This window comes from Aricia agestis, chromosome 19 (assembly GCF_905147365.1).
Source record: "Aricia agestis chromosome 19, ilAriAges1.1, whole genome shotgun sequence".
Lineage (NCBI taxonomy): Eukaryota > Metazoa > Arthropoda > Insecta > Lepidoptera > Lycaenidae > Aricia > Aricia agestis.
The window spans coordinates 11,749,230-11,764,457 of NC_056424.1; the positions used below are offsets into that span (position 1 = coordinate 11,749,230).

Consider the following 15,228-nt stretch of genomic DNA (forward strand, 5'->3'; position numbering starts at 1 on the left):
ACCTACCTATCTGATAATGCCAAAAATTATATTATTTAATATACCTAAGTCCGTACATTTATTTTGTTACTTACTTGATATTATAATATTATACAGCGTAGAATGGTAGATCTTTATATTTATTTTTATTTAATTTCTTGCCGAGGGTGCGTACAGTGAATGAAAGTAAATTAGAATATCATAATATTATAATGTTTTAATACGGCATAAACATAAGTAATATAATAGCTGCCTATAGGGTTAGCAGTTAGCACCCAGTATAATAAAGTACTCTGTGGTTAGCACTTACCTCGAATCCGAATTTACCATAGCAAGGAAAGTTGAAACGTGCCTTAGGGCGCCATCTCTTGTCAAAATATTACACCGGTATTACAAAGGTATTCCAAAGAGGGTCTTGTCCTGCGGCAATATAACGCCATCTTACGTTCGAAGAGTAAACCTAGTAAGAAATTGCTATCGTTAAAAATAGCTTGTTGATATTTAAGTCCAAGTTTATTTTATATTGCATTTTAATAAACATGTCACTCTATGAATATTTTCTTATTATTAAATTGTTTGTAATAATAAAACAATAATAATATAAATTGTCTCAAAAAATTAAAATGCAGCTAAAAAGTAAAATTTACGGCGCTGGCCACCCTAACCGGGTCAATCTCGAAGAATTGAGGAAGTGCAGAGTTTTTTGTATTATTAATTTGATAATTGCGGAGATTTTAATCAATGGCACGATGGTACATAAAACGGGCGAAGTAATTCCGAGGTGATAATGAAATGTGTGAGTGTGGAAATATGAGTTAAATCGTTATCAAGAAAAGCAGGTGTGACAGCTATACCGCATAGGGACCCGATTAAAAAATAATTAAATTTGCATATACATTTTAAATGGGTTGCGAAAAATGTAATCGATAATAGTATGCCGTGTTCTAGTGGTACAAATAAGTGTCGTTAAATGTAAATTATTGTCTCAACGTTTGACCCAATTATGAATGCTTATAGTTGACCTATTGGGTTCGAATGCGGACTAAAGTGAATGTTATTTTTAGGATAGAGGTTTGCGGATAATTAATTTAAATATTTATAAATGCCTATCGAGATGCACAATTACAATTGGGATTTAACTGGAAAAACATCGCGAGCTCGCGCATCCGATGTATGGTGAGTTCTTTGTTTTAATTCAAGTGTGATTTTGTTCATTATCTTTATTACCTTGTGCTAAAATATTTCCTGTAAGTACTGAAAAATCAAACAAGAATTCAGACCTACAAAGATACAAAAATCTATACTTATAAAATGTCAAGTTTGTTTTTTTTTTTACTTTATGTACAAATTACAATGTACATTGTAATTTAATTTTCTAGTAAGGTCTGTAAAAATGTTGGACTAAATTCATACTAAAATATCATAATAACATGTTTCTGCTTCAAACCACATTGTAATGAGGGTTTTTGATATTCCATTTGCCACCAGTGTGACTATGTAGTCTTAGGGGCTATTGTGTCAAATAGGCATATTATTGTGACATATGATAGCAGTTTGAAAAGATAGACCCGGCTACATAGGGGCACCAGTCCTAGTAGACAAGTGGCAAACGATTATCGTAAACGCCAACAAAATGTATGGGATTTGACATTAGTATTCGCTAGCGAAGCGATGATTTATATGTCAAATCGCATACATTTTGTTGGGTTTATGATAATCGCTTGCCACTTGTCTAGTAGGCCTGGTGGCAAACGGAACCCTCATTATTTAGTTAAAATTTATTTATTTTTCTAGATGGTGGCAGATGAGTCAACAGACAAAGAAATGTAATATAATCCTCAATCATTCCTCAACGGGATCAAGCTGCCATGATATCCTCACATTTCACTCTAGATATACAATTATGGTAGTTTTTGTAAACATAGATAATGAAATTCAAAATTAAGTAGAATTATGGTCACTTAGTATGTTGTATGAGTGAATTGTGTTAGTGGGCCTTAAGCCCTAAGGCCAAGTCATTCGTCAGTGATGAAGAAGCAAAATGTTCGCACTCTATCGTTAATTGTGTGCACATTCACATACCTGTTGGTCGGTGCCGCTGTGTTCGACTCGCTGGAATCTGAGACTGAGAGAAATCGATTTGAAGTTTTACAAGGTAACTATTTTATCTTTTTTTTTTTATGAAATAAGCGGGCAAACAAGCAAATGGGTCACCTGATGGAAAGCAACTACCATTGCCCATGGACACTCACAGCATCAGAAGAGCTGCAGGTGCGTTGCCGGCCTTTTAAGAGGGAATAAGATAATAGCGGAGGGTAGGGATGGGAAGGGAAGAGAATAGGGGAAGGAAAGGAAGGGAATAGGCTAGGGGATTGGGCCTCCGGTAAACTCACTCACTCGGCGAAACACAGCGCAAGTGATGTTTCACGCCGGTTTTCTGTGAGAACTTGGTATTTATTTCTCGTGCCGAAGCATGGCTCTCCCACGTATAAGGCAAATATTTTTTGATATTTCAAGTAATTTAAATGTATAATTTAGTTTAAACAATTTTCCCCGTTCTGCTACTCTCAATAGTACTTCTAATAAAACACAATAATAATTACTTTGTGTTTTTAATTAGAGTAAATTGGATTTAGATTCTAAATGGTTTATGGATTGAAACTTTGACTATCAAATGAGGAAGATGTAGACCATCATTAGCATGTTATCCTTGGAGATTACTCTAAATAAAAAAAAATAAAAAAAAACTACAAAGTTGGTCGCAGTTTAAGCAGTCTAATGGCCGTTCCCAATATTTGATCTATCTAGGTTTTGCCCTCCTAGAGATAGGAATAGCTCACATTAATATATTTTATGTCAATTGTGAGCTATTCCTATCAACACCTTTACAGTATATTCATATCAACAAGTATATTCAAATCTCTGGCAGCCTTTAAAATAAGTATTATTATGTGTCAGTTTTTGTAAGCACATGGTACCTGGATATGGTGGCTGAACTTTTTTATACAACATTTCATGCAATAAATATTATTCTGTTCTATTCTGTTCCGTTCCGTTCCGTTCCGTTCCGTTCCATTCCATTCCATTCTATTCTATCCTATTCTATTCTATTCTATACTTGTCTACTACTAGCCATTAACTATCCACATTTTAATTTTTTATGTGATCACAGGGGTTGTGATGCAATATATTATGCAATGATATTAAGTATAGCAAGTAAAAAAAAATCAGACAAATAGCGAATGTGATCAAGTTTATTTTTAGTTGTTCCACAGTATAAATAGTATAAAATATTCTTCATTCTAGACCAGTTTTTTCAATCGCTTCGAGACCCCTAGGGGGGTCGCGAAGCCTTACTCGGGGGGTCGCCGACAGAAAGAAAAAGTTGAGTTTTTTTTTAATCGTTTATTTACTTATCTAAACAAATACAATATTTAATATTTTGGTATCTATACTAATATTATAAATGCGAAAGTATCTCTGTCTATCTGTCTGTCTGTCTCGCTTTCACGCCAAAACTACCGAACCGATTGTAATGAAATTTTATATACAGATATTCTAAAGCCTGAGAAAGGATATACTACTAGGAATAGGCTACTTTTTTACTGGAAAAAAGCGTTGTAAGGGGGTGAAAATGCGTAAATTTGTTCAAATTAAGTTAGTTCCAAAAATTCAAAATAGATGGCGCCGTGCGTCTCCTACATCGCGCTAACGCTTGCCCAGAAGTCGTTCTATAAGAGGTGGTATTATCGTATAGTTAATTTTTTTCGATTGTTATTTCTTTTTTATACGTTACTTATTAAATCAGTACTTTATCTATGCAGTGACGTAACCTTAAACCTATCAATGATAAATAGTTTATGGGTAAAGTTGTGTAATTGGGGGGCTAAATAAGCTTAAAAAATTTTCATAAAATATAAAGATTAATCTAAAAAATTGAAATATTATATGCACACTAATAGGGTTGTTGAGGAAGTGATTATGAGGAAGAGGAGGAAGAGGAATTTTAACGCGTAAATTTAGAGGATGCGGATGAGGAAGGTGATATTTTTGAGGAAGAGGATGATAGGAAATTATAAATACTAGCGGACCCAACCCTAAAGTCTTTGTCCTGTCTATCCATAACTAGGTATATACATTACACAAAAAATAATTAAAAGGGCATTTTCCAGTGGACCAAACTATGAATCTAAACCATTCTCAAAACACACACAATAAAGAATCATCAAAATCGGTCCAGCAATTAAGGAGATGTTCAGTAACATACACAACACACGCACACCAAAAAGATGGATACGCGACGCGCATGCGCAGTGAAATTCCTCATAAATTCCTCCTAAATTTTGAGGATGCGATAGCGGAAGAGGATTTTTTTTTTTTTATTTATGAGGATGCGGTAACGGTTGAGGAACCCAAAATATTGCGGAACTTCCTCATTATGAGGAAGCGGAAGAGGAATCCTCAGCAACCCTACTGACACTGCACAGCTGTTTTGATTTAGGGTACCAGGATTTTTTTTATTAAAGCTTTTGACATCAATTTTGTTGACATCGCGCGCTTTAAACTGAAGTCCACGCGGACGAAGTCGCGGGCAACAGCTAGTTATTCAATATTTTGGTATATTTATCTATTATGAAATATTATAATAGATAAATATATCAAAGTAGGAAAAAATCACTACCTAATACCTTTTAATAAAATTATTTCTTTGGCTTTCTATGACACGAGGGGATCGCCAGTATAGGTATTTCAATTGAAAAACACTGTTCTAGACCATCAAGTCTTTGTGTTGCGTGAATTTTATTTTTAGAACACAACTGAGTTATGTTACTGTGCGTATTTATATTGTGGTTGTGACAGCTAAAACAACGGTTGTTATATAGGTCAATCTAATGCATTCTCTAGGTTTGTATATTTTTAGCGCGGTACATTTTTGTGTTTTGTTTTCCGACTGACCTACAAGGAAGGTTGGTTTTATGTTTTTCTTACAATTTCTTATAATCAAGTTTGTCTATAATGCTTAAGCCTTTATACCAGTGTTTTTCAACCTGTGGGTCGTGACCCCCTGGAGGGTCTCAAAGCTTTTGTGTCGCCAGAGGTTGCGAAATAATTTTTCATATCAGGGGGATAGCATGACGCATCATAAAAGAGTTTGAAAATCATTGTTTTGAACACACTACTGATTACCTACTGATTAAACGGCTTGCCCTCCAAATGGCGTGTTGCAAATCCAAAGTTCTTATAATAATTGTTGAAACCGTCCATTTGATATAGAAAGCTTTGTCAAAAAGTGGATTGTAGCCAAACGGACGAGGGACGGCTTGTGTGCCATTTTTTATGAAATAAGGAGCAAACGAGAAAACAAGTCACCTAATGGAAAGCAACATCCGTCGCCCATGGACACTCGCAGCATCAGAAGAGCTGCAGGTGCGTTGCCGGCCTTTTAAGAGGGGATAGGGTAATAGGGGAGGGTAGGGATGGGAAGGGAAGGGAATAGGATAGTGTAGGCGCCTTAAGCTTACGGCAATGATGGACCAATATGGGCAATTACGATCGCATAGAGAGGCATACTCGTCGATTGCTAATGCTCATGCAAATTGTTAGCAGCGCAATCATGGCTCTATCATGGCCGTTGGGCCATGGCCATGGGTATATAACGTTCAAATTGGTGAACGTACTATAAATTCCCCTAACCTTTATAGTAAGGGAGCCAAGAGTTCTATTCGTGTACAAGGTGTAACAAAAATAATAAAGTATTATCACTTATTTTTGTTACACCTTGTATAAACTCGATTATCCGGCCCTCAGTTATACGGATTCGCGATTATCCGGATTGCCATCGGAAAACGCACCTTTTTAATAAACACAGATTTTCTGTGTCGATTATATTTGTTATAATTTATAACAAACGTATTATTTTGTTTTTTGTTTGTTTTTTTTGATCTTACATACCCATTCCACTTTTTTTTTAATTTCCAGCAATTGAGGGCATGATAATCCGGAAGTACAACATCACGGAGGAGGACTTCCGTGTGATGGAGACAGTGGTGCTCAAGTCGGAGCCGCACAAGGCCGGCCAGCAGTGGAAGTTCACCGGCGCCTTCTACTACGCCACCACTGTGCTTACTACCATTGGTAATGATGAGGATGAGGAATAAATGTTTTTTTTTTGTTTCGTTTTTATTATTTTTCTTGGAATAGTTAGTTATCTTATAGTTATTTTATTGGAAGTCCCAACTCGGGGTTTGCCAAAGGGCAATGGAGCGCAGCATGTTAGGAGTCAAACTTCTGGACAAAATAAGGAACACCATACTGCGCTCTAAAACAGGTATGTACGTGTCAAGGCTGCCAAGCTAAAATGGGATTGGGCGGGTCCGCGGCTGGGCAAGGATCTCAACAGAGTGGGCACCCGAAGGCGGACGCCACCGCCGAGGCTGGCCTATAAGAAGATGGCGTGATGAGCTGGATGCATACAGAAATTTGGGGGAGGCCTTTTCCCAGCAGTCAGATAGTTCAGGCTCATAATAATAATAATCTTGGAATAAGTTTGCAAATATGTTTTCTGCAGCCTCGGGGTCTCCAGCAACTTACTGTTTTTTTTTTCGGAATAAGACACCTGCAATCTATATTACGCGTTTTCCTGAGAATCTAAATATTAGAGATGTGCCGACTAGTCGCCGACTAGTAAAGCAGACTATCCGGCCACTTTTGTAGTCGGTGAATAGTTGGCTAAAAGCGCCGACTATCCGGCTTTTTATTATTATTGTACTATTAGGGAGATCGCTGACGGTACACTTTTTGTGTGATCGAGTCTGTGGCGCACATACAGCCGCCTTGGCCGCGCCATGCAGACTGTATGTGCGCCGCAGACTCGATCACACAAAAAGTGTGCCGTCTTCGATTGAAATTACATTTAAGAAAAACCTTGATTATTTTGAAATTAAATACATTGTGTCTGAAATTACTCGCTGGTAAAGAAATATCTATGACATATTTTATTAAATATAAATAGTACCAAAGTGTTATAATACTTTGGTACAGAACAACATAATATTATCTTCTTTTCTAAACACTAATATAACGAAAATTTATTCATGTTTAAAATATAAAAGAGTGATTTTGTATTAACAAAATATAATGTAATTATAAAAGCAATATTGCATGTTACACAATATGATGACGTGTAAAAATATATCCTGAAAACCATCAACTGTATCATGACATGACGTTCACACGATCCGACACGTTCGCAGGCTGCGTATGCTGCGCAGCGCACCCCGCGCATCAGCAATAAAAGAAGCGTTACGGAAACATCCGAAAATATGATCGGTTTGGCAGATTAGTCGGCTTCTTTGCAACCTACTAATCGGCTAGTCGGCCAAGGTCACAATCGGCACATCTCTACGTAAATATTTTTTACCTAGTAACATCAAAATAGTTTCGTCTGTTTAAGCGTGAAGAGGTAACAGACAAGCAAAATAAGCAAAGACAATTTAGCATTTATAATAATTTAGTATTTAGGTAGTAAGCAAATCCTTTGTACCACATTGTATGGAATCCTGAAAGCTGTTTTAAAAGAAAAATATTAAAGCACCCATTTTAGAGTGCTGAGAATAGAGACCATCTTGTAAGTACCATCGAGGAAATTGATTCCTAGGCAGTTGACGGGCCTACGTCATTTGGTCGGCTTATGTCAATTCAATGTTAGCTGTGATATTCTGTCGGATTGGTTTGACTTAACGCGACCAAATTATCAATCAACTTCTCTGATAGTACCTAACAATATTCTACTTGTGCGCCTAAAAATATTCACTGAGCAATCGTCACTGAACTAAACAGGCTTTTTCTTATCACAAACGCCTGTTTTTATTAATGAGATAAACGAAGAAGGAGCGTTGCTATTTTAAGCAGTAGGAGTAGTGCGACAAGTATGTATTTCCAATATATTTCAGGCTACGTCAAAAATGGTCAGCCTACCTTAAAAAGTTCCCTGTATTTTTTGGCATAGATAAAAAACAGTCTACTGAAGATGTTTCCAATGCCTTCCAAGCAACAGTTAAAAACACAACCCTCCTAAAACTTTTCAGGCGACAAACAAAATATGCCTAAAGATTTTCTTATATTCTTTAAGTCCAATTTCATCAACGTCTGTTAAAGTTAATGCTCGAATTAGTATCGCGTTTCCTCTTTTATTTTTCATATGAATGAAAAAGAAGACATGACATTTTAACAAGCTGTTAACATTTAGCATGACCTATCAGACAGAGAGCGGTCACGTGTTCAAGTGTTCTGCGTTTGCATTCTGCGTTCGAGCGGTCAGTCACACACGAGGAATACTGAAGCAGTCAGAACGCCCCTTGTGTGACTGTCTCTATATAACGTAATACAACACAAAGAACGTAAAACTGACCGCTTGAACGCTTGACCGCGAGATCGCTCTCTGTCTTACAGGTCCCCAACAGACGTTGGTGAAATTGGGCCTTAATAAGGTTGTCTGGAAGAAACCGCTTTCAGCGGTAAGACCGCCTGTTTCTACAGGTTCATATTATACTATTTTCAATTGTAAATTAGTTTCTAAGTTTTGTACAAATAAAGCATTTTCTATCTATCTATCTATCTATGTTATGTTCTAGGCTACGGTCACTCGACGCCGTCGACAATCGGCGGCAAGCTGTTCACGATGTTCTACGCGATCGTCGGCATACCGCTCGGCCTCATCATGTTCCAGAGCATCGGCGAACGGGTTAACAGGCTCAGCAGGTATGAGAAAGGGCTTAACCGTCAACACTCAGCATCCGTTAATAAAGCAGGATTACAAGGCATTCAGAGTTTAGACTGTATTGACAACATAAAATCCTTTAAAGAGCATGATGAATAATATACCAATACTGCCAATAACTTGAAAATCAAACCATTACTTACGAAAATAGAGAGTGGTTACAGTGGTAGATATTTGTCGGTAGCAAATCACTGCTACCGACAAATATCTGCAAATTTTGCATAACGAATCTTAACAGTGGTATCTGATAACTATACCAACAAGCCAGTAACCCGGTTATAATTTTGCAGTGTCGAAAGAAATGTTATCATGTAAGTTATCTTGAAGCGGTTCGTTTATAGTTTCCAAGGATTCTAAATTTTCAATTCCACAACGTTTTTTTTACACCATAACCTCTCTTTCCAGCGTAATAATCAAGTCCATCAAACGCGCTCTCAAGTGCAAGCAGACTCACGCCTCCGAAGTGGACCTGATCTGCGTGGTGACGACGCTCTCGTCGCTCACTATAGCGGGCGGCGCGGCGGCGTTCTCCAAGTTCGAGGGCTGGAGCTACTTCGACAGCGTCTACTACTGCTTCATCACGCTGACCACCATCGGTAGGTGTATCAAACGCGCTCTCAAGTGTCAGTCAGTCTCAGTCAGCTGTACAACTGCACCATACGAGTCACTACTCATCAGAGCAGAACTCCAGCTTACTAACTGTGAAATTAAAATTTATGAACATACACAATATTATTGCCACCTTGCGTATAAAAATCTTTACATGGCTTACTTTGATTGGAGGCGTATGGAGGACCTACATGATTTGGTCGGATTGTGTCAAATTAGTATTAGTCGCGATATATCGACTGGGCTTGACATAGTCTGAACGAATTGCGTATCTCCATCATCTATTGAAGGCTATGAATCAATTTCTTTAAATATAATAAAAACTTAAATAACTTTTACATTTCAGGTTTCGGCGACATGGTAGCCCTACAGAAGGACAACGCTCTCAACCGGAAACCCTCCTACGTGATGTTCGCTCTCATCTTCATACTTTTCGGCCTGGCTATAGTAGCCGCCTGCCTCAACTTGCTAGTACTGAGATTCGTGACCATGAACACTGAGGACGAGAAGAGAGACCAACAGCAGGCTGAACAGGTATGGCTGTCTCTTTCTTGTGATAGTAATAAGCTGAAACAGGTATATTAAGCCTGGGCTATAGTGGCCTGGCCTGCGTCAACTTGCTAGTACTGAGATTCGTGACAATGAACACTGAGGATGAAAAGAGTACGTGGGAGAGCCATGCTTCGGCACGAATGGGCCGGCTCGACCGGAGAAATACCACGTCCTCACAGAAAACCGGCGTGAAACAGCGCTTGCGGAGGCCTAATCCCCTACCCTATTCCCTTCCATACCCTCCCCTATTCCCTTCCCTACCCTCTTATATTTCCCTATTCCCTATTAAAAGGCCGGCAACGCACCTGCAGCTCTTCTGATGCTGCGAGTGTCTATGGGCGACGGAAGTTGCTTTCCATCAGGTGACCCGTTTGCTCGTTTGCCCCCTTATATCATAAAAAAAGAGAGACCAACAGCAGGCTGAACAGGTATGGCTGTCTCTTTTCTATGAAATTAACGAGTTGAAACAGGTGTAAGCTATAGTTGCGGACGTTGGGATCCAGTAATGCTGACTGATACTTGGCTGAATTTGAGTCGGAAGTACGGATGCCGGGGGACCTAAAAAGCATAGTACTTGATGCGGCAAATGTATGTTTTCACGTATAGAAGTGCAAATATGCCCATATTGGGCATTTATGAGCGTTATGTCCTTTTACATAGGTGAGTGCCCGGGTATTTTGGACATTTATACTCATTTTGCCCATTATGCGTCAGTATTTTTTTTTATGAAGTTACGAACAACATCTCACTCAATTTCACTATTATGAATTATGATGTTAATGTTTTATTACTAAAATTTCAGGCGCAGCAAGTAGCGGTGCGGCTGGAGGGAGACGTGATCACGGCGGACGGCGACGTGCTGCGCGGTGTCGCGCGAGGCACGCGCCTGCCCGCCGCGCCGCGGCTGATGCGACCAGGTATTGCTAATGGATATCTTGAATATTTGTGGAGTATATAGAGGGAAAACTTTCTTGTTAGTCTTTTGACTTTTTGGGGCAACTACTAAATTGGTAGACCTACTACGACACCGTTTTGAGACTCAAGCAATCGAACGAGAATGCCGCGTCCCGCTCTAACGTCATTTCACGTCAGAGTAGAACGCGGCATTATCGTTGGATTGTTTGAGTCTCAAAAACGTTTCGTGGCACGATCCCTGATTTCGGAACCTAACGCAGAAAGGAAAAAGGTTTATTACGCTTACCCAGGGAAAACATTGACAACTTATGTAGCAACATTGTTGTCATAGGCGTCAATTGCGACGATGCCGATCAGTGAGCTTATCGTAAAGTTATCTATCATAATGTGCCTATATTAGTAACCCAAACCATGTTTCAGGTGACACGGACATGGTGCAACTGTTTCTGGACGAGGACAACCCGCCGAGCGTGTGTAGTTGTACCTGCAGCTGCTTCCCGCACAAGTAAGTATAGTTTATTAATTTAAACTATGAAGCCTGTACAGTATGTGCCATCGAGAAAATTGATTCCTATGCAGTTGACAGACCAACGTCATTTGGCCGGATCATGTCAATTCACTGTTAATTGTGATCTGTGGCTGGGTTTGACGTAACGCGACCAATCTGGGTTGATCCCCCATCTGCCTAGGAATCAACTTCTCTGATAGTACAATGGCTGGGCGAGTAAATTAAACACAGATTACATTAGAAGTTAGAACACTACTACTCTGGCGGCGGATGGTGAAGTGTCGCTCAGACGTCTGACGACCATCCCTTCCTAACTCCACTACTATCTGTAGGCGTGTCCATCTTAATTTATCAATACACTACAAAGCCAGAGGATTATTAGTGGAAATAAATTGTGATATTTTCCCGCAGTAAAACTTAATATAGATTATAGGCTAATTATAGTTTGTGCGTTTTAAGCATAAAGTTAATATACCTAGCGGAATAGAGCAACAAACTGTCAAACGAAACCGAAATTGGTTTTCATCTGTGTGAAAAATATGTGTACGTATACACTTACACAAGCATGATTGAACATGAATTCTATGAGATTAAATTGTCAACGTGCGGCACGTGCCGACTGGACGTCAAAAAAAGAGTGCTGCTGTCATGTATCGCACGTCTCATTTTACCACGCAGTGTTACTGATAATGACATCTCTCTTGCCTTTGTTTCTCTATTCCGCTAGGTATATTATGGTTTTAGGACTTTTAAGATGATATCTGTGACAGTTTTCATATTCCTTGCTACGGGGTTTTTTTTAACAAGAAAACAAAAAAAAAATCAAAACATAATAAATTATATTCCATCTACAAAAACAAATGTTCCCTATAATTGTAAATGAATAAAAATGAAAAGTTGCTAAATGCTAACTTATTAATATAAAATTATAAACATTAACTGTGAAATAGGAGTATAAATTATACGTGGGAGAGCCATGCTTCGGCACGAATGGGCCGGCTCGACCGGAGAAATACCACGTTCTCACAGAAAACCGGCGTGAAACAGCGCTTGCGCTGTGTTTCGCTGAGTGAGTGAGTTTACCGGAGGCCCAATTCCCTTTCCTATCCTCCCCTATTCCTTTCCCTTCCCATCCCTACCCTCCCCTATTACCCTATTCCCTCTTAAAAGGCCGGCAACGCACCTGCAGCTCTTCTGATGCTGCGAGTGTCCACGGGCAACGTGACCCGTTTGCTCGTTTGCCCCCTTCTTTCATAAAAAATAAATAAATATATATTGTTACGAAAACATTTGAAAAATGTCAGATGCATGAAACGAAACTTTTGTCAATAGAGATTGACTCTGTTGAATCGAAATCAAATCGATAAAAAGGGCGGCCATCTTAAATCGCCGGCACCACTGAAATGTCAGTACGAAATCGATAATTTCGATAGCAATTCCTTTACGAAGTGATTCGATATTTTTAAATTATCGATTAATTTTTGTTAGGCAACTTCCCTACTATTGTCAATTATAATGTGTCACGCATATCATCATAAAACGCACAAACTATACATGCAAAATGTTATTAAAATCGCTTTAGTACGTAAGCGTGAATCACCACAAATAAGGTAATGCGACATCTACACATCTACGTAGCCCTATGATTAAAAATAGATGATTATAAAAGTAACGTTTCGAAGACGTTTTGAAATTGAGGATTCATACAAAAACAGTTGCACAATGTCGCTATAAAGGTTGTCGTTAGCCGGGACATTCACCAACCAGTAGACACTGTACACTTAATAGTAATGAGATTTTACAATTTATATATTTTTTATAAGTATTTTAGTTTATATGCTCACCAATATAACTAAATAATATTATAATCCACAAAATTTTACATTTAATTACAACGTATATTACAATATTTTCAGGTCCATTCCATATCGCGATCCGCTGTCACCAATCCCGCCGACCAACATCAGGCAGATCAAATCCAAGGGTTACGGCGGTCTTCCGCGGTACATCGAGAAATCCTCCTCCAAGAACCGATCCCAGTCCCTACGACTGAACTCGGCGTCCGGCTACCTGTATATGAACGCCAAAACCAACGACTTCCAGCTCGAGCCAGAGGACTTCAGGGAAATGGTCGCCAAACGACGGGAACAGCTAAGGAAGGGAATGAATAATATGGAGAATGAGTATGTGAATCCGCTTCGTAACATCTTTAATAGACTTGACAACAGTCCGCTCAGTTCGTCGCTATTCTCCATGAATATGAAGGACGATCGAAGCAATGATCCGTTAGTCGACGAAGAATCCGAGAAGTCCAGCTACGCTCGACGGAAGCTTATGAAGAATATCGCTAGGAATACCCGAAACAAACGCGTCGAAAACTACTTTTACGACGACGCGGTTTTGCACTTCGACGACGAGTACGCGTTCGACGGATCGATTCTGTTCGCGAAGAGAAGAAAATCTTTAGATCCCGACTTCGACGAGTTCGTCGATCTCCCGCGTTACGACGACGACGGCAGCTATGGCTACTACATCCCGGACGACGAATCCCAAGAGCAGTATTTCGTCAACGACACCCTAACTTTTAACCTCCCGTCGCACCGAGCGAGCATATAGTGTTGTGAGCGCATTAGGTTAGGAAACTTGGGCCAATTAAGTATATGGACTTGCGGGTAGTTTTAGCTTTTACACATAGATCGTTTTGTATGCTTGGCTTCCTGTAGATATTGTATAAAGCTTTGCACAAGACGCCCCGTAGACTATAGTAACCGAATGTTCGACTCATTTTAAACGCGGCGTTAGAGCGAAGCCGCATTGTTCCGGTCATTAATCGAATGTTTACTTCAAGCGCAGGTTGTCTTATTCGCACAAAAACATGCTGTCTCATGCGTGAGTGGCATTCCAGCAGGCTTACCATGGTCACCATAGAAACGGATTCTTTCTATTGAAGAATAGACAAAGTGACAGACAATGGAAATCAGCCATTTTGTCGATAAAATCTGACAGTATGTCGATTCTTTCCCATTTCTACTGTTGTTATGCTAAGCTTGCAGGCATTAGAATAGGACCCCTAGTTTATTTGACAGGACGGTCAGGAGATGAAGCGGAAGGGTAAATGATACGCAGACAATTAGATGAGGTATACAATGTGTTATACCAGGTGTTCCCAAACTTATTTTGTCTACTGCCCACTTTAAAAAAAAATGTTTTACCATTGTTTCAATTTAAAATGCTTCCAGATGAGAAAAATCACCCCCCAAGCCTCGACTACATAACGCCTCCATTGTTTTCTGGGTCCCTTTAGACCTTCAGCGCCCACATGGGGGCGTTATCACCCACTTTGGGAAAGGCTGTGTTATACCGTTTCAATGACGTAACGCAATAGTGAAATGTGGCTTCGCTCTATATTTTGGGTATTATAACATACGTTTAACGTATGAAGAGTAGGCTACGTCACTGCCATACAAACTTTAACAAACGAACAAGCGATGCCGCATAAGTTGAACCATACAAAAATATGAGTCTTTGAAAACTAAGAACCAACAACACAATTTAATAAGATTCTCTTACCAATAAAGATATTTACACAGCGTATTCAAGTTTCGCTATATAATTACGTGAAGATTCTAACGCGCCAGGCAAGACAACCAGACCTTGTTAGTTTTTACTCATTAAGGTGCTCCCTCACCGGGAACATTCGCTTGTAATGTAACGTTACAGAGTCGTTATCAGTGAGGGAGGAGAACCGACTACCTAGCATTACAATGCGCAATTTGTAATTATATAATGTGTAATCTATACTAATATTATCTATACTAATATTATAAAGCGGAAGAGTTTGTTTGTTTGAACGCGCTAATCTCAGGAACTACTGGTTTGATTTAAA

General features: G+C 39.1%; 1 protein-coding gene across 7 annotated transcripts; it reads left to right on the forward strand.

The window, feature by feature from the left end:
• Positions 1 to 641: 641 nt before the first annotated feature.
• Positions 642 to 14,301, forward strand: LOC121736671 (two pore potassium channel protein sup-9-like). Of its 7 annotated transcripts, none has more exons than XM_042128009.1 (10): positions 642 to 929; positions 1,044 to 1,155; positions 1,774 to 2,134; positions 5,959 to 6,114; positions 8,613 to 8,739; positions 9,164 to 9,354; positions 9,714 to 9,901; positions 10,722 to 10,836; positions 11,255 to 11,339; positions 13,259 to 14,301. In XM_042128009.1, exons 3-10 carry the CDS (start codon positions 2,008 to 2,010, stop codon positions 13,956 to 13,958), a joined length of 1,689 nt encoding a protein of 562 aa, XP_041983943.1. In that variant the 5' UTR covers positions 642 to 929; positions 1,044 to 1,155; positions 1,774 to 2,007; the 3' UTR covers positions 13,959 to 14,301. The 7 variants fall into 7 exon arrangements, with proteins under 7 accessions (XP_041983943.1, XP_041983942.1, XP_041983944.1 ...); XM_042128008.1 differs by having other exon boundaries at positions 642 to 818; XM_042128010.1 differs by having other exon boundaries at positions 642 to 775.
• The last annotated feature ends 927 nt before the right edge of the window (positions 14,302 to 15,228 follow it).